The 20062-nt window shown below is 37.6% G+C and overlaps 1 protein-coding gene across 1 annotated transcript in view; it reads right to left on the reverse strand.

Annotated features, from left to right (window-relative positions):
* The window catches only part of Bulli (regulator of MON1-CCZ1 complex protein bulli), a 144887-nt gene extending 126771 nt beyond the window's left edge, over window positions 1–18116 (reverse strand). The window contains exons 1-3 of the mRNA XM_067788700.1: window positions 17924–18116; window positions 17342–17816; window positions 16860–17252 (exon numbers count right to left, since the gene is read on the reverse strand). Coding sequence (XP_067644801.1) covers window positions 16860–17252; window positions 17342–17816; window positions 17924–18019 — 964 coding nt within the window. The 5' untranslated portion in view covers window positions 18020–18116. The remainder of the gene's footprint in view (window positions 1–16859; window positions 17253–17341; window positions 17817–17923) is intronic.
* Window positions 18117–20062: the final 1946 nt, after the last annotated feature.

Raw genomic sequence — 20062 nt, forward strand, 5'->3', positions numbered from 1 at the left:
ATGATCCCGATATAGTCCAAAAAAGTCCCGAAAAACTCTGACGGGATCCCGGACAAATCCCGAAAATCGCCCAGAAATTATCCCGGAGGAGTCCCAAAATGATTCCGAAATAGTAGTCACGAAAAAGGCCCGAAATGACCCTGACAGGATCCCGAAAACCATCCAGAAATGACTCTGGAGGGATCCCCAAATGATCCCGGAAAAGTCCACAAACCATCCAGAATTGATCTCTGAAGGTTCCGCAAATGATCCCGAAATAGTCCCGAAAGTCACGAAAAACTCAGACCCATCCCGAAAATCATGAAGAAATTATCCTGGAAGGGTCCCAAAATTACCCCGAAATAACTCTGACGGGATCCCGGACAGATCCCGAAAATCATCCAGAACTGAGCTCTGAAACGTCCCCAAATAATCCAGAAATAGTCCGGAAAAAGTCCCGAAAAAACTCCGTCGGGATCCCGGACAGATCCCGGAAATCACCCAGAAATTATGCCGGAGGGGTCTCAAAATGATTCCGAAATAAATAAATAAAAAAAAATAAATGTAAGGCGCGATAACCTCCGAAGAGATCTAAGGCCGAGCTTCTCTTCCAATTTGCGTCGTGCTCCTCTTGATTTTTCCCTACAAATTGGCCGGACGGGACCTACATGTTTTATGCCGACTCCGAACGGCATCTGCAAGGCAGATGAGTTTTCACTGAGAGCTTTTCATGGCAGAAATACAATCGGAGCGCTTGCCAGACACTGCCGAGGGGCGACCCCGCTTAGAAAAATTTTCTTCTAATTGAAAAATCTTATTTCTAAAATTTTGATGTTGCTTTGCCCGGGAGTTGAACCCAGGGCATACGGTGTGATAGGCCGAGCACGCCACCATCACACCACGGTGGCCGCCATTGATTGATGATTCCGAAATAGTCCCGAAAAAGTCCCGAAATGACCTTGAGGGGATCCCAGACCGATACCGAAAACCATCCAGAATTGATCTCTAAAGGGTCCGCAATTTATCCCAGATAAAGTCGCGAAAAAACTACGAAGGGATCCCGAACAGATCCCGAAAATCATAGAGAAATTATCCCGGAAGGGTACCAAAATGATCCCGAAATAGTCCCGAAAAGGCACGAAATAACCCTGACGGGATCCCGGACGGATCCCGAAAACCACCCAGAAATGATCTTTAAGGGCAACTTACCCCGAAATAGTCGTGAAAAAGTCCCGAAATTACTCCGACGGGATCCCGAAAACCATCCAGAAATTATCCCTGAAGGATCCCCAAATGATCCAAGAACAGTCTCGAAACTCCCTGACATTTTCCCGAAAAAGTAAAAAAATAAACCCGACGGGATCTCGGACGGATCCCGAAAACGATCCAGGAATGATGCCGGAAGGGACCCCAAATGATCCCGAAAAATTCCCGAAATTCCCCCGATGGGATCCCGGACGGATCCCGGACCATCCAGAAATGATGCCGGTTGGTACCCCAAAATTATCCCCAAATAGGCCAGAAATGACCCCGTCGGGATCCCGGACGAATCCCCAAAAGTATACAGAAATGATGCTGGAAGGTGAAATGATCCCCTTAAAGAAAGATGAAAAATGAAATGATCCCCTTATAGTTCCGAAATGATCCTGACGGGATTCCCGACGGATCCCGGAAACTATCCAGAAATGATGCCGGAAAGGTTCCCAAGTTATCCCCAAATAGTCCCGAAATTACCCTGACGGTATCCCCGACGGATCACGAAAACCATCCGGAAATGATGGCGAAAGGGTCCCCAAATGATCCCGCATTAGTCGCGGGTTCCGAAGTGACCCTGACGGCATCCCCGAAGGATCCCGGAAACTATCCAGAAATGATGCCGGAAAGGTTCCCAAGTTATCCCCAAATAGTCCCGAAATTACCCTGACGGTATCCCGGACGAATACCGAAAACCATCTATAAAAGTGGCCGGAAGATACCCCAAATGATCCCGAAAAAGTCCTGAAATGATCCAGACGGGATCCCGGACGAATCCCGAAAACTATCCATCTAGGTAACCCAAATAATCCCGTAATAGTCCCGAAATGACCCCGCCGGGATCACGGGCGGATCCCGAAAAAGTCCTGAAATGACCCCGACCGGATCCCGTACGGATCCCGAAAATCATCCAGAAATGATGAACGTAGGTACCCAAATGATCCCGAAATAGTCCCGAAATGATCCCGACGGGATCCCGGACGGATCCCGAAAACCAACCAGAAATGATGCCGATAGGTACCCCAAATGGTCCCGATATGACCCCGTCGGGATCCCGCACGGATCCCTAAAACTATCCAGAAATGATGCCGGAAAGGTCCCCAAATAACCCCCTAATAGTCCCGAAATTACGCCGACGGAATCCCGGACGGATCCGGAGACCATCCAGAAATGATGCCGGAGGAGACCCCAAATGATCCCGCTAAAGTCCCAAAATGACCCCGACAGGGTCCCGGACGGATCCCGTAAACCATCCAGAAATGATGCCGGAAGAGACCCCAAATGATCTCGCAAAAGTCCCAAAATGACCACGACAGGATCTCGGACGGATCTCGTAAACCATCCAGAAATGATGCCGGAAGAGACCCCAAATGATCCCGCAAAAGTCCCAAAATGACCCCGACAGGATCCCGGACGGATCCCGAAAACCATCCAGAAATGATGCCGGGAGAGACCCCAAATGATCCCGCAAAAGTCCCAAAATGACCCCGACAGGATCCCGGACGGATCCCGTAAACCATCCAGAAATGATGCCGGAAGAGAACCCAAATGATCCCGCAAAAGGCCCAAAATGACCCCGACAGGATCCCGGACAGATCCCGTAAACCATCCAGAAATGATGCCGGAAGAGACCCCAAATGATCCCGCAAAAGTCCCAAAATGACCCCGACAGGATTCCGGACGGATCCCGTAAACCATCCAGAAATGATGCCGGAAGAGACCCCAAATGATCCCGCAAAAGTCCCAAAATGACGCCGACGGGATCCCGGACGGATCCCGTAAACCATCCAGAAATGATGCCGGAGGAGACCCCAAATGATCCCGCAAAAGTCTCAAAATGACCCCGACAGGATCCCGGACGGATCCCGAAAACCATCCAGAAATGATGCTGGAAGAGACCCCAAATGATCCCGCAAAAGTCCCAAAATGACCCCGACAGGATCCCGGACGGATCCCGTAAACCATCCAGAAATGATGCCGGAAGAGACCCCAAATGATCCCGAAAAAGTCCCAAAATGACCGCGACAGGATCCCGGACGGATCCCGTAAAGCATCCAGAAATGATGCCGGAAGAGACCCCAAATGATCCCGCAAAAGTCCCAAAATGACCCCGACAGGATCCCGGACGGATCCCGTAAACCATCCAGAAATGATGCCGGAGGAGACCCCAAATGATCCCGCTAAAGTCCCAAAATGACCCCGACAGGGTCCAGGACGGATCCCGTAAACCATCCAGAAATGATGCCGGAAGAGACCCCAAATGATCCCGCAAAAGTCCCAAAATGACCCCGACAGGATCCCGGACGGGTCCCGTAAACCATCCAGAAATGATGCCGGAAGAGATCCCAAATGATCCCGCAAAAGTCCCAAAATGACCGCGACAGGATCCCGGACGGATCCCGTAAACCATCCAGAAATGATGCCGGAAGAGACCCCAAATGATCCCGCAAAAGTCCCAAAATGACCCCGACAGGATCCCGGACGGATCCCGTAAACCATCCAGAAATGATGCCGGAGGAGACCCCAAATGATCCCGCAAAAGTCTCAAAATGACCCCGACAGGATCCCGGACGGATCCCGAAAACCATCCAGAAATGATGCTGGAAGAGACCCCAAATGATCCCGAAAAAGTCCCAAAATGACACCGACAGAATCCCGGACGGATCCCGTAAACCATCCAGAAATGATGCCGGAGGAGACCCCAAATGATCACGCTAAAGTCCCAAAATGACCCCGACAGGGTCCCGGACGGAGCCCGTAAACCATCCAGAAATGATGCCGGAAGAGACCCCAAATGATCCCGCAAAAGTCCCAATATGCCCCGACAGGATCCCGGACGGATCCCGTAAACCATCCAGAAATGATGCCGGAAGAGACCCCAAATGATCCCACAAAAGTCCCAAAATGACCCCGACAGGATCCCTGACGGATCCCGTAAACCATCCAGAAATGATGCCGGAGGAGACCCCAAATGATCCCGCAAAAGTCCCAAAATGACCCCGACAGGATCCCGGACGGATCCCGTAAACCATCCAGAAATGATGCCGGAAGAGACCCCAAATGATCCCGCAAAAGTCCCAAAATGACGCCGACGGGATCCCGGACGGATCCCGTAAACCATCCAGAAATGATGCCGGAAGAGACCCCAAATGATCCCGCAAAAGTCCCAAAATGACGCCGACGGGATCCCGGACGGATCCCTAAAACCATCCAGGAATGATTACGGAAAGGACCCAAACTGACCCCGAAAAAGTCCCGCAATGATCCCGGAAACCATAAAGAATTTATCTCTCGAAGGTACGCAAATGATCCCGAAAGTACCCCGACGGGATCCCGGACGGATCCCGAAAACCATCCAGAAATGATGCCGGAAGGGTCCCCAAATGATCGCGAAATAGTCCCGAAATGATTCCGGAATAGTCCCGAAAATGTCCCAAAATAACCCCGACGGGATCCCGGACGGATCCCGAAAACTATACAGAAATGATCCCGGAAGGGTCCCAAAATGATCCCGAAAAAGTCCCGAAATTACCCCGGCGTAATCCCGGACCGATCCCGAAAACCATCCAGAAATGATCCCGGAGGGTCTCGATATGACCCTTACGGGATTACAAATAAGGTGAAGCTAATTATAAAACCATGTTAATAAGGCAGCAGGCGCATTGGAGCGAATAAAAAGTTACATAGAAACATACAGGTAAAGCTAATAAAAGCGTGCTAATAAAAACAATTGATCGAGGGCGGATGGCGGGAGTAGAGGAGAGGACCACTGATCGTTCCTCCAAAATTGTCTAGATCTCGTTCTGTATGTACCAGATACCAAAAACTATTGATTTAGGAGAAAATTTATTTTGAGTTATAACAATTTATAGATTTTACACCAGAGGGAGAGATAAAGGGGGGGTGGGCGGGCGGAGGGTGTCACTGCTTACTTTGTAAGCCCTCGACTTATTTGACCCCTTGAGTCTGTGGTATTGGTGAAGGCCAGTATACGTAAAGTTATAATGTGTAAAAATTATTGAAAAATAATTTCTCGAAGGGGTCGTGGGACCCCACCCCTCTTTCCATGTACGAAAAAAATTTCGCTAGTAGACTACTGTCTGTGTCCCAAATTTCATCAAAATCCGTGTAGCCATTCTGGCGTGATTCAGTCGCAAAGACGAAAAAATATAATAATTAAATTATAACTGTTCCTAGGGGGCGGGGACCACGCCCCTTTTCAAAAATATATAGTTAGTAGATCCTTCTAGACTATTGGCTATATGTGTGCAAAATTTCATCCAAATCGGTCCAGCCGTTCTTGCGTGATTGAGTCACAAAGACAAACGTCTGGACAAACATCCAAACATCCAAACATCCAAACTTTGCCATTTATAATATATATATAGATTAGAATTAGAATTAGATTAGATTAGATTTGTAAATGTTTTTAATTAAATTTTTGTCATTTCGATTCCCACACTATCCGCCATTTTATTCTCAACCAACGCGGTTGAGTTGTGGGGAAACCCGAACTTGACGCGACGTCACAAAACGAAGTGTGTAGAAAAATGTTTGAAAAACACTATTGAGCAAAAGATTCAACTAATTTGCGTTTTCAATCTCGTCGTGAACGGTTCGCTGAAATTCCTTGCAGCTCAACCATATGAAAAATTGGACTTTATAACATGTGGTTGAGTACAAATCCAGACCGCAAGGAATTTCACAGCGTTATGCGTAAGTAAAACGCGTTTCGCGTTAAATAACTAAAAAAGTGAAACATTTTCAACAAATAACATGTAAACCACTCACGGGAAGTGTTAAAATATATGTATAAAACCTTCGTTTTATACGCAATTTCAATAGCAAAATCATACAAGTGCTATGGGGCTAATAACCGAAAAAATTTATATCAAACATACATAAAGACATCAGAATTCGCTTTAGAGGTATGGTTCCTTCGGCAAAGTTTCTTATTTTGATCCCTAGAATACGATTTTCACAGAGCAATGAGCGATTTTTAAATCGACCCGCCCTAATGCATATCGTTGTGGAAAATAGAGTACATAATGTCCCCGAGGACAAACGGGACATTAAAAAATTTAACCAAATAAATAAATGTACAGTCATGTACATGTAATCATATTTCACTTAAACTGACTACAGTATAAAATCAACTATCTATACTAAAATAAACCAACATAAAAATTAAAGACAAATTACCGGATTATACATAACGCCACCGTGGATCAAGGGAACAAAAAACGGGACTTCTACATAAATGTACATATATGTAATACTGAATCATACAACCATAAAGTGATTTTGGAGAAAAAAAAAATAAAAATTTAAACAAAAGAAATTGGACAAATATATCAACTTGTAAGGCAACCCTTATGATAAGTGTTGAGTGACCATAACATCAATCATTAAATATTAACCACGTCAATTTTTTAACCACACCAATCACTCACAATGAGGGTTACCTTCATAAACGTCACTTTGAATGACGCCAATTAATTTCGCGCATTCAACTCGTCAAGAAGCAAAAAGTTTTCAGCAGCTCACATATATATATATATATACATATATATTAAATTTTCTAAGTTTGTGAACATTTTTATATTCAACAAATAAAATTTCAAAAAAGAATATATTTAAAGAGTAAAGTTCATCAGTTTCTTGTTTTGGTATTAGAAGCGGTGTATGTGCGAGAAGTCTACGCAATTTATATTGTGTGCCTTACTTAAGCTGCGTTAAAGCGTTTGGGCGATAACCTGCGTCAACTACGACGCAAGAATAAAGATGACCACGATGGTCATCTTACATGGCGACCGTGGCCATGCCTGCGGCAAAAGATGGCTCCGGGGAAGAAGAAAATTCCCTGCAGTACAAAATCAATTTAAGGTTTTAAAAAAAATATATATATGTGCGTGGGGTTATGGACGAAAAAAGTGCGTGGTGGTTGTGCTAATGCAAAAATACGTAAAATAATATAAAAGACAAAGAAAAACTTTGCAAAAATTACATGAAGTAGCATAGAATCATAAAAAGACTACAAAAACATTATAAATTACAAAAAGACTACAAAAAAAAATCATCTTAAAATTTCAAACACTACAAAAATTACAAAATTTCTAAAAAGTACAAACAAATATATATATCAAAAGAAAAACTACAAAAATTATAAAATTTCAAAAAAAAAAAAACCAAAACTACAACGAAAAGTGGACTTTTACCCAAAAATTTACATTTAAAATACATATAAAAGAAAATATACATATATACATTTTTGAAAATATAAAGAAGTGTTAGAAAGTTGTGATGGGCTGGAACATACATACATATACATATGTATATATGAACAAAAATTTAATTTTTAATCGGCTGTACCATGCCATAACGGTGATATTAAAAACACAACCACCTGTGACGCCTTTACAGAGCACCGTTAATAGCGGTTAAATATAACCCCAAGCCATTTACTCATCCACAAAAATTCGAGAAAGCAAAAGAAGCTAAAAGACAGAAGCAAGAATGAGAGGCAAAGAAGCAGAAAAAGCATCAGTGGGTAACAGCAGCATTACGGAAGACAACACCAACAACAACAAATTTCAGCATATACAAGCAAAGGCAGCAAGCAAAGCAGAAAAAAGGTGGTACAGTACCATAATATATACGTATATAAAATTTTAACTTTGTACATACGTAGGTAGTTTGGCTTTCTCAATATATATACATGTATACTATAAACTTAGCAACAATTTTTCGTAATACACATGTAGCCTTCGCATGTAGCAACACAATTTGACACTTTTGATTATAAACATACTTTTCTTAAACATTTGTTTACTACGCATGTAGCAACACAATTTGACACTTTTGATTATAAACGTACTTTTCTTAAACATTTGTTTACTACGCATGTAGCAACATACTTTTTCTACTTTAAAGACAATAACATGTTAAACTAATTAAATTAAGAAATTGAATTTTTCAAATTACTTACATACATAAAATTATTATATTGAAATATAAACATTCAAATTTCGAAAAATTCAAATGTACATTAAACAAAGTAATTTCAAATATACGGCCACCACATGCAAATTATCACGCATATATTACTATATTCTTTCTTTTTCAAACATTAACATGGAACTTGAATTTTTTTATTTTAAATGCGAACACTGCTTCGTAATAAATACAATCGGAAAACTATTTTTTCAAATTTAAACATTTTTTTTAAAAACCTTTTTGAAACGCAAATTATACATCAATTTTATATGTATAATACCAAAAATATCAAATATTTTCGCCAAAATTTTGCGATAATTATTCGAAGCTAATCAATTTTGAAATCTTTCATTGACTTCAAATATCAATATAGACAGGTTACAGTCACATAATGGTAATGGTGAAAAATTTATTTTATCGGTGAAAGCTTACTTTTCCCTTTTTCTAATTATTTCTTCGGAAATTGAACATAGTGAATATCATAAACACTTACATATTTTTTTGCAACAAAAACAGTGCCATTCAAATAGTTAACAATTCCTTCGAAGCATCACACGAATACAGTGTATTCCAAATATTTCAACATATCTTACATTTGCGACTCTTTTCAAACTGTGTATTATATACAGTGTCTTTCAAATATCCCAACAGTTTTTTTCTCTTTGCATTATTAAACGAATACAGTGCGGTTAAAATATTTCAACATTCACTTGCATTTACAAAATAAGTCTTAAATACAGTGCCTTTCGAATATGCGAATCTTTACCATTTACCAATTAACTCATCGATTTTGAATATTTCGAATATTCTCTGATTTTTAAACAAAAAAAAAAATTTTTTAAATTACAAACCACAATTACTGAGCGAATGAATAGTTTCAAATTCATTCTTGTATAAACAGTGCCTACAGCGTTAATCTAACATTTTTCCGAATTTTTTTTTATGAAAAATTTTTTTTCTGCCACGGAGGTAAACATTTTCAATAAATGTAATAAAGTTTTCAGATGTCAGTTGTCAAATGTCAGATTTTGATTCCAATTTCAAAAATTTACGCTCTAATTTCACTAAAGTTACTAAACGAGTTTTAAATAACCGATCTATCTCAGCGAAAAAATCAATAGAATACGAAGATGCTTTAATTAAAAGCTATAACCAAATAATAATACAAGTGAAAATCGAGATAAGCCTAGTTCAATAATCGAAAGTTTGTCAAAGTGCAGAGAACAACTCACTAAATGTTTTTCTAGAATTAACTGCAATATAAAAATACCCAAAGATCTTTCTGAATTAATACAAGAAAGCGAATCAAGTTCGGATTTTGACACTGAGGAAGAATTATCCGATGCATCGACAACTTCAGCTTACAAAGCTAGTATTATTAAAAAAAGTCACGTATCTTTTCTTGAGGATTTCCCTGGATTTTCCAATTCACTCCACAATAATAATTTAGACACAATTAGCGAAGAACAACCAACAATGGCGACTTCAGAGCAAAAGAAAACTTTTATTACTATGTGTGCATCCATAATTAGAGAAAACTACAGCGGCGATCCGCTTTCACTTGCATCCTTTATAGATAAAATAGTTTTGATAGAAGATTTGATGGAAGAAAATTTGACAAATACTTTCATTTCGTTTATAAAATCCAAGTTAGAAGGGAAAGCGCGTGAGGCAATTCCAAATGAAGTAACAACAATTCAACAAATAAAAGATGCATTAAAAGGTAGAATAAAACCTGACAACTCAAAAGTTGTTGCAGGAAAAATTGCATCGTTAAAAGTTTTTAATAATAATCATACTGAATTCGCTAAACGTGTTGAGGAACTCTCCGATGCTTTAGAACGATCATTAGTTATAGAAGGAATGACTCAGGAAAAAGCGCACGAAATGGCAGTCGAACAAACCGTCAACGTTTGTCGGCTTAACACTCGCTCAGACCTAGTAAAATCAATTTTAGCGTCAACTACGTTTACTGACTCTAAGGATGTAGTTGCGAAAATGATAGTAGAACAAAATAACCAAACAAGTGAAAGGCAGGTACTAGCGTTTAGATCACGTTATAACAGGCAAAATAATAGTTTTCGAGGTAACTTCAGGTCAAATCAATATAATAGGAACAACTTTTCGAGGTACAACAACAATTTTAACAGAAACAACAATAGCAATTATAGGCATAATAACAACAATAATTATGGCTCGCGAAATAATGATAATTTTCGAAATAATAGCAGGCCCGTAAACAGAAACAACAGCAATAACAACAGTAACAACAACAACCGACGTTCAAATACTACAAATAACGCTAGTGTACGCACTTTAAACGCCAACGGCCCTCAGGAGCGAACACTGGGGGACCAGAATCTGAATTAAATAACGTTTTTCAAAATAAATCAATTTATTGTTTAAACCTGAACTACTCAGATTTTATCGAACTGAATTGTAATGACTCTTTTAAAACATGCACTTTCTTAGTAGATACACAGGCTGATATATCAATTATAAAACTTTCAAGTTTAAAACAAAATGTTTCTATAAATAACAACAATATTATAAATATAACGGGTGTTACGACAGATACAGTTTCAACATTGGGTACCATTAAAACAGAACTTTTTTATTCAAATTTTTCAATTCCACATACTTTAAATGTAGTAGATGACAAATTCAACATACCGTCAGATGGTATTTTAGGCAAAGACTTTTTGAAAAAATACAATTGCATCATAGACTATGCAAACGAGAGCATAACAATTGGCATTGGCAAAAATATTCATAAAATTTCAATTTTACATAATACAACCGATAATACATTGATAATTCCTCCTAGATGCGAAGTTTATCGCTTATTTAAGCTGAAAAAATCTAAACATCCAGTTTTTATAGACGCACAGGAAATTTGTAGTGGTGTGTTCACCGCAAAGTGTATTGTTGACACCAACAATCCGATAATAAAGGTATTAAACGTCACTGACGAGGTAAAATACGTAAGAAATTGTAACATAGTTACGGATGAAATCACCAACTATAACGTGTATAAAATCAATGATCTTTCAAAAGATTCGAAAAGGTCAGAGGAATTAAAATCAATTTTAGAAAAACAAATGCCAAATTATGCCAAACCAAAACTTCTCGATTTATGTCTAAAATATGATGATATTTTTGCACTAAAGACCGATCGTATGACACTTAACAACTTTTATGAACAGAAATTACGATTGACAGATACAAATCCTGTTTACATAAAAAACTACCGTTTACCATACTGTCAGAGAGAGGAAATTAATAAACAAGTTGATAATTTATTGCAAAACGATCTTATAGAACACAGCTATTCCAACTATAATAGTCCATTGATACTTGTGCCAAAGAAAAATCCAAATGGACAGAAATCCTACAGGATGTGTGTTGACTTTAGAGCCGTAAACAAAAAATTGATAGCAGACAAATTCCCACTTGCACGAATAGACGATATTCTTGATAATCTAGGCAGAGCCAAATATTTTTCTACATTGGATCTGTATTCAGGTTTCCACCAAATCCCATTAAATAAAGATTCTAGAGACATCACTTCATTCAGCACTGATCGTGGTGCTTTTCGATGGAAAGTTTTACCATTTGGTTTAAACGTAGCTCCGAATTCATTCTCAAGAATGATGTCAATTGCCTTTTCAGGAATTTCTCCAAACCAAGCCTTTTTATATGTCGATGATCTTATAGTCATTGGGTGCAGCGAAGCTCACCATCTTAAAAATTTAGAACAAGTCTTTCAAACATGCAAAAAATTTAATTTGCGTCTCAATCCCGAAAAATGCAACTTCATGCGTTCAGAAGTCACTTTCCTAGGACACAAATGTTCGTCAAAAGGTCTACTTCCAGACGATTCCAAAATAATTGCAATAAAAAAATATCCGAAACCTTGCGATAAAGATGCAGTAAGACGATTCGTGGCATTCGCCAATTATTACAGAAGGTTTATACCAAATTTTGCTTCCATAGCAGCACCTTTAAATAAACTTAGCAGGAAAAGAGTGGAATTTAAATGGGATCAATCATGTGATATAGCATTTGAAAAACTTCGAAAATCTTTAATTTCTCCTCAAATTCTCCAATACCCAGACTTCAAAAAGGAATTTATAATTACTGTCGACGCTTCAAAAATTGGTTGTGGTGCCATTTTAAGTCAAAATAAAGATGGCATTGACTTACCAATTTGTTTCGCGTCCAAATCATTTAATAATTCAGAACAAAAGAAATCAATAATTGAGTTAGAGCTTTTAGCTATATTTTTTGCAATAAAACAGTTCAGACCATACGTATATGGCACACACTTTACAGTCAAGTCCGATCATCGTCCATTAGTTTACTTGTTCAATATGAAAGATCCCTCTTCAAAACTTTCACGTATCAGACTTGAACTGGCAGAGTACAACTTCACTATTGAATACATAAAAGGTAAAACGAACGTAGGAGCAGATGCACTCTCTCGCATCACAATAGAAGAAATAAAAAATTCAGGAACATCAATTTTAGCAGTACAGACAAGATCACAGACAAAACAAGAACAATTAATGCAACAAGAAATACTCAAAGAAGAAAAAGTAAAAGAAAACATAAAATTACAAGTTTATGATAATTTTTCAAACAAATTTTCAAAGAAAATACCCAGAGTAAAATCCCAAATAAATTATGATAAAAGTGGTAAAATTACGAATTTTGAATTAAATGCGCATTTAAAACACAAAAAGATTGAGTTAATTAAGGTTGCGTGTGCTAACAAAATAATACATTTAGATGAATTACTTTTGAAGCTACAAAAAGAAGCTGGCAAGCGCAATATTAATATAATTGAATTGCAAAAAAATGATAATCTTTTTAAATATTTTTCGATATCAGATCTGAAAACCATTGGGAATAAAATTTTAAAACATTTAGAAATCGTCCTAACCGAACCCGTAGAAACTGTGACAGACGAAGACAAAAAACAACAATTAATAACAATTTACCATACCGACCCAATTTTAGGAGGACATTTCGGTAGCAAAAAAGTTTATGCAAAACTCAGAACCAAATATTATTGGAAAGGCATGACGCGCGATATAGCGAAATTTGTTAAAAACTGCGAAAAATGTCTTTTGAATAAGGTTAAGCCAAAAACAAAAGAAAATTTAGTCCTAACCGAAACACCATGTAAGCCATTCGACATTGTTGTCATTGACACTATAGGACCTCTACCTCAATCCGATAATGGTAACAAGTTCGCTGTCACCATTATATGCGATCTCAGCAAATACTTAGTAACGATTGCGATACCTGACAAAAGTGCAAAAACGGTCGCATCAGCTATTTTCGAAAACTTCATACTAATATATGGCATTATGAAAACAATTAAAACTGATTTAGGTACCGAATACAAAAATGAAATTTTTTCAGAGTTAACAAAATTATTAAAAATAGAACATAAATTTTCCACAGCGTACCATCATGAAACTCTTGGCACAGTAGAGCGAAATCACAGAGTTTTCAATGAATATTTAAGATCTTTTCTAAATCCCAATTTTTCCGACTGGGATGTTTACTTGAAATATTTCACTTTTCTTCATAACACAACAACAAACACAGTATTCGATAATAAATTCTCACCATATGAATTAGTCTTTGGCAAAACAGCTAATTTACCAAAAGAACTGCAAACCGATAAAATAGACCCGATTTATAACATAGCAAACTATTCGAAAGAAGTTAAATTTCGTTTTCAAAAAACTCACGAATTAGCGAATAAAACAGTTACAGAACACAAATTAAAAAATCAAACCGGATATAACAAAAGTTCACAACCAATATCTGTCAAGGTATTTGACAAGGTATTGCTTGAAAAAGAACCCCGCGACAAGCATAGTAGTATCTATATTGGTCCGTATACCGTAATAGGTATTGACGGCGTAAACGTCACGTTAATTGATGACGAAACGAAAAAGAAAAAAATAGTACATAAAAATAGAATAAGAAAAATTAATTAAATTAAATTTTAAATTCAAGATTATTTAAAGTTAATCTCTATTGTTAAATTAGGAATAAAATGTTTTTCTTCCAAACCTGAAAAAAAGACAATGAAATCAAATAAATTTAAACAATCATTAAAAATTAAGAACTTAATTCATACAGTAGAATTAAAACACAAAAAAATTGTTTTTAATTATAAAAATTAAATTTAAGTCCTACTTTAGAATTAGACTTTAGAATTTCATTTTTAATTTAGATCTAAACATAGATGTAGATTTAAATTTAGTTTAACAGTCTTAAACTTTTATTAAGATAAAATACATCACGTTTGGGACAGAAGAATTTGGCCAATTCTTCTTTTCCAAAGGGGGATGATGTAAGGCAACCCTTATGATAAGTGTTGAGTGACCATAACATCAATCATTAAATATTAACCACGTCAATTTTTTAACCACACCAATCACTCACAATGAGGGTTACCTTCATAAACGTCACTTTGAATGACGCCAATTAATTTCGCGCATTCAACTCGTCAAGAAGCAAAAAGTTTGCAGCAGCTCACATATATATATATATATACATATATATTAAATTTTCTAAGTTTGTGAACATTTTTATATTCAACAAATAAAATTTCAAAAAAGAATATATTTAAAGAGTAAAGTTCATCAGTTTCTTGTTTTGGTATTAGAAGCGGTGTATGTGCGAGAAGTCTACGCAATTTATATTGTGTGCCTTACTTAAGCTGCGTTAAAGCGTTTGGGCGATAACCTGCGTCAACTACGACGCAAGAATAAAGATGACCACGATGGTCATCTTACAAACTTAAATTGAAAATAAACAAAAATTGAAACTATTGTGAGTTTGAAGATTTGAAAAAATATCAACAAATAAGGACCTTTACCAAATTAAATTGGACATAAATACAATTAATAAATAATAAGCATACATATAACTGCACCGAAGCCATATAACGGGATAGAAAATATCCTCATATTTTAATGTACAATCATGTACACATGACTAGAGTGAATACGAAAAATAATTACAATAATTTAATGGATAATTAACAACTTAAGACAAATTGAATTTAACCTGACGTGGTGCCTTGAAAAAACCGAACCAAATTGAAAATAAATTGAAAATAACCTGGCGTGGTGCCATTTTAAATACCAGTTTACAAAGCCCGGATAATTAAATACAAATAGCAAGCTGCTACACATGGTTCTGGCCAGTTGGTATTACCATTGTGTACTAGTAGAGCCAAAATTACTTACATACTTTGGAAAGTTAATCCAGAAATTAATCATTTTATGCATTGGACAATAACCTGTAACTGGGACTTTCAAGGATAAGAAGGTCCTCTCCATGCAATCAAATCTCGAAAAAAAAATAATAATTGTTTTTTCTTAAGCTCATACTAGTTTCAAATTATTCCACCTTGGTACGTTGATATGTGATGCATTCAAAATATATTAGCATTGAAAGTTAACAAGGAGAACAGCTCGAAATCGGTGAAAATTAACGATTTTCCGTGGAATGCTCGTACTATAGACTTTGTCATTGTACTTCTAAGCCAGATTTTTATTCGCCGCACGTAAGCAAAATACGTTAAAGCACGAGCGGTTGTAACCGCAATGTACCGAATATAAAATAAACACTCAAAAAACATTTGAGGGATTTTTTACAATAGGTAGTTTTTTTTTTTTTTTTTTGATTTTAGAAAAATTGGTTTTGATAAGAAATTCTTATTTTATATTGCCATTTCGGAAAAAAAAGTTTTGAGTGTAGAATTGATATCTGTGTCACAGATTTCGATGGCTTTGGGGGGGGGACTCTGCCTCAGTTTCTCCCCGGGGATCCGCCACTGGCTGAGCTGTTCCTACAGGGCAAATGAGTGGGACGGAGCCAGCTTTTCTTACGCCGACTCCGAACGGTATCTGCAAGGCAAATCAGTTTTCACTGATAAGCTTTTCACTGCCGAGGGGCGATCTCGCTTAGAAAAACTTTATTTCTAATGAAAAAACTTGTTTCTAAATTTGTTATTGTTGTTGTTGTTGTAGCTATAAGGATACTCCCCGAAGGCCTTGGGGAGTGTTATCGAGTTTATGGTCCTTTGCCGGATGCAGATCCGGTACGTTCCGGTACCAAGCCTGACCATCTCGGGAACGATTTGTTATGACCCCATGCGACCTTCTAGGCCATCCCGCTCTCCCACCCCCTAGATCCGTGAGGAGTTCAGGGTCGCCAGAGCCTCGGCTGTTAATGAAACAGGATTCGCCACGGATAAGTGAGGTTGACAATGGGGTTTGGAGAAGCTATGTATTGCGCTTGCAACCTGAAAGGTGAATTCGGTATTTTAGTCGCCTCTTACGACAGGATACCTACCGCGGGTATATTCTAACCCTCTAACCCGCTGGGGTTCTCTGAAATTACAGAAGGGTTGAAGAACTGATTGAAATTTGAGCGATATCTAAATTTTTCATGTGGCTTTGCCTTGTAATCGAACCAGGATCTTCGGTGTGGTAGGCTGAGTATGCTACAACCACGGAAAATGTTGCTTTACATTTGTTCACAATAAAACGTGCGATACATACATTCAAACGATGAAGGTATTTCATTGAACTTACATAATTCACATTGCATAGATTGTCCGTCGGGCGATAGGCTTGGTAGTTTCAAGGCAAAGGGGCGAATCGACCTCCCTGGAGTAATGGGAGTATGATATATAACGCCGTTACTTGATTCTTCCCCAGGTAAAGCAATATCAAAAAGAAGCGATGAAGCAGAAGCCTGATGATGAACCACAATTAAATTGTCTACAGTATTGATTGCAAAACGTCCAACGTGGCCCAGACGTAGCACATGGCATTTGCGTGGGGCCAATCCTGGCCCGTTGAGTAGATAAACGTCTACTTCCATCATACCATCGGCGCTTACTTGTAGAAGGAAAATTGACATAGTTCCATATACTTGCCCAAGAGTAACTTTACTTTCTTGAACATCGCTGTTACATTCATTCACTGGAGGCAAATTAGAGTTAGAATAAATTTAAACGTATCTGTTATGTATATATTTCTTTAAAAATTATAAATTATGTGAACAAACTTACTTTCAAGCTTTGGAAGTTTCGTAATAGATTTTTGTTTTATTAAAATAGGCACCAATGTATTATTGTCCGTAGAACAAATGAGTGCAATATTTGAATCAGCGCACCACGCAAACCATTTTATGCCGATATTTAACGACTTTACTGTGCGCACTTGCCGCTTTTCTGGTGACACTGTAAATATTTCGATACTGCTGTTTGAGATTATGGCCACTTCACGTGCGTGCACCCATACGAAACCATAAACAAGTGCTTTAATTTGATGTACAATAATTTCTTGAAGTTGTGGTTGATCACCTTGAAAGCAAATGAACTCCACAGCATTCTCTCGACGTTGCACTGCTAGTACTTTATTGTCGGGAGAAAACTTAATCGAACGTATAGTACCACGGTCATTCATACAAAATGATATCACTGCGTCCTCTGTAGGTCCTTTGACAATAACGCCAGTTGCACCACCACTACGTACAGCAAATATCTATAATAATTCAAATGGAAATTTCAACTAGACTATTACCTTATTTATATAAATATAAATTTATAAATGGAAATTCTCGATGATAAATTTATGATTGCCGCTGATACCTGTTTATTGGAATCATCGAAGAACACATTAGTTAGTTGGCTACCCGCATCAAAGCGTATGGGGCTTTTAGACAATTCAATATAATGTTCGTCCATATTTGGCAAGTAAATAATTAACTTTTATTTTATTTTTTGTGTGGTAAGTTTTTGCTAATTCGCTGTCCTTGTGTTGACATCCGGATCAAAGATGGCATCCGGAGAGCTATACAAATATCGAGATACCATTGATAGTTTTAAAAGAGGAGCACTATCGATTAACTAAAGGGCAAATTATATATAAAACAATGCGAACTCGAGTCATTTTTGAGTGTGAATCATTTCAGCGAGTGACTGCTACGCAAATTGTGCCGGCGTTATATAAAATATGTGGCTTAACCTACATGCGAAAATTATATTTTTTAGCAGAACTTCATTTTGAGTTCTCTCGTTAAAGAGGATATATATATATATATATATATATATATATGTATCCTAATTGGTAACAGCCGAATTCAATAAGCCGTCCCTAGTTACTATTAGGCAAGGTGCACACGAGGCTACACGTCATAGACGCGTACAAGATATTTTATATAGCTACAATTTCTCTACGCCTCAAGATCTGCACACGAAGCTACTTTCGAGCGTCGCTACTAAAAGCAAACAATTATTGAAAAAAAAAAAATAAAAAATTAAATTTCTTCAGCTATATCCGTCCCCGAAACCAAAGGCCCAAGGAAAATAGGTATTAAACGTTATTTGCATCCCCGTGCCTTTGTAAATTATGAAAGGCAATTTTAAACCATTGCTGTACGCTTAAAAAAAAAAAAAAAAAACTTAGCTACACGAAAATTTCATGCTTTGTCGCTTTCATGCAGCTGACGCTTCGTATGCAGCTCTCCATTCAAATACATGTGTTCGGCATCAAAACGTACAAATTTCGCCTGCAGCATCTATGACGCGTAGCCTCGTGTGCACCTTGCCTTAGAGACGATTTGGGGTGAAAACCAGTTCTGACACAATTTGCTATTCTGTAAGCTGTCTCGTGTCTCCAATGGTTATCCTCTTTGATAAGAGCCAACAGTTTGCTACGAGTGCCGAGTAACTCGCTGGAAATAAAAAAATTGATACCATGGGATCCCTCAAAAAATCTTCCCCCCTTCTGCATCCGGTTAAAACTATTACAGTTACCCATGTTACAGAGCCGCAGTGAGATGCTTAGCGTCTTACTTATTGAAAAACTAATAAGAGGGTCAATAAAAAGTCCATTTTTTCTTGGTGAAATCAAGTTTAATGTTCCAATTAGGCTATCTAGACATTTTATTTCAAATTTTATAGCTACATGTAGATCGAATTATGAAATGCACGAACCACTTCGCTGTTTATGTCATGATTTTAATAAACATTGTAAAAATTTTGACGCCTGTGACTCGTTTTTTAGTATTAAAATACATCTTTTAACCACATTAAATTTGTAATTTGGAATGAGGCAAAGAACGCTAAACCGCGAAAATATTGTTCAACCCTCTATTTCAAATATAAAAGTACCAGTTATTGGAAACTTGAACATTATTTTTATATGTATATACTCAAATTTATTCTGTTTTAATTTTGTCTACTATTAATTTGCTCTATTCTTATCAATTTCATAAATTCTCGTGTGCCCCTTCCGGGAAAAAAGCTCCATCATGAGTATTCTGTGTGAGGTCTTTTTGAGATACTTACAAGAATTCATATACTACTGTTATACTGTTTTCACACAGAAACTTAATGATCTCATTTCACCTGCTAATGAAATCGTAAATTTTTTGCTTTCACACAGAAGTAATTGCTCGATTAGTATGAACGATGAGACAGACAATCATGGCGGAACGATACAAGGTGGGAGCATGGTGACATACCTACAAACAAAAAAAATTTCATGTACTTGTAAATTCGATGGACAAATGTCAAAATCGTAGTTGATGTATCAAATCAAATAAAAAAGGTTATAATCAGCTGTTCGATGCGGCCACCTTGTATCGTTCCGCTATGCAGACATTTACTTTGACAAAAGACATTTTTAAGCACTGAACACACCAAAAACTAAGAAGCGGAACGCGGCCAACAGAGTTGCATTGTGCTTTTGACTTCATTAGGCATTCGATTAGCTACTAATGAAAT

Source organism: Eurosta solidaginis, chromosome 5 (assembly GCF_040869045.1).
Source record: "Eurosta solidaginis isolate ZX-2024a chromosome 5, ASM4086904v1, whole genome shotgun sequence".
Classification (NCBI taxonomy): domain Eukaryota; kingdom Metazoa; phylum Arthropoda; class Insecta; order Diptera; family Tephritidae; genus Eurosta; species Eurosta solidaginis.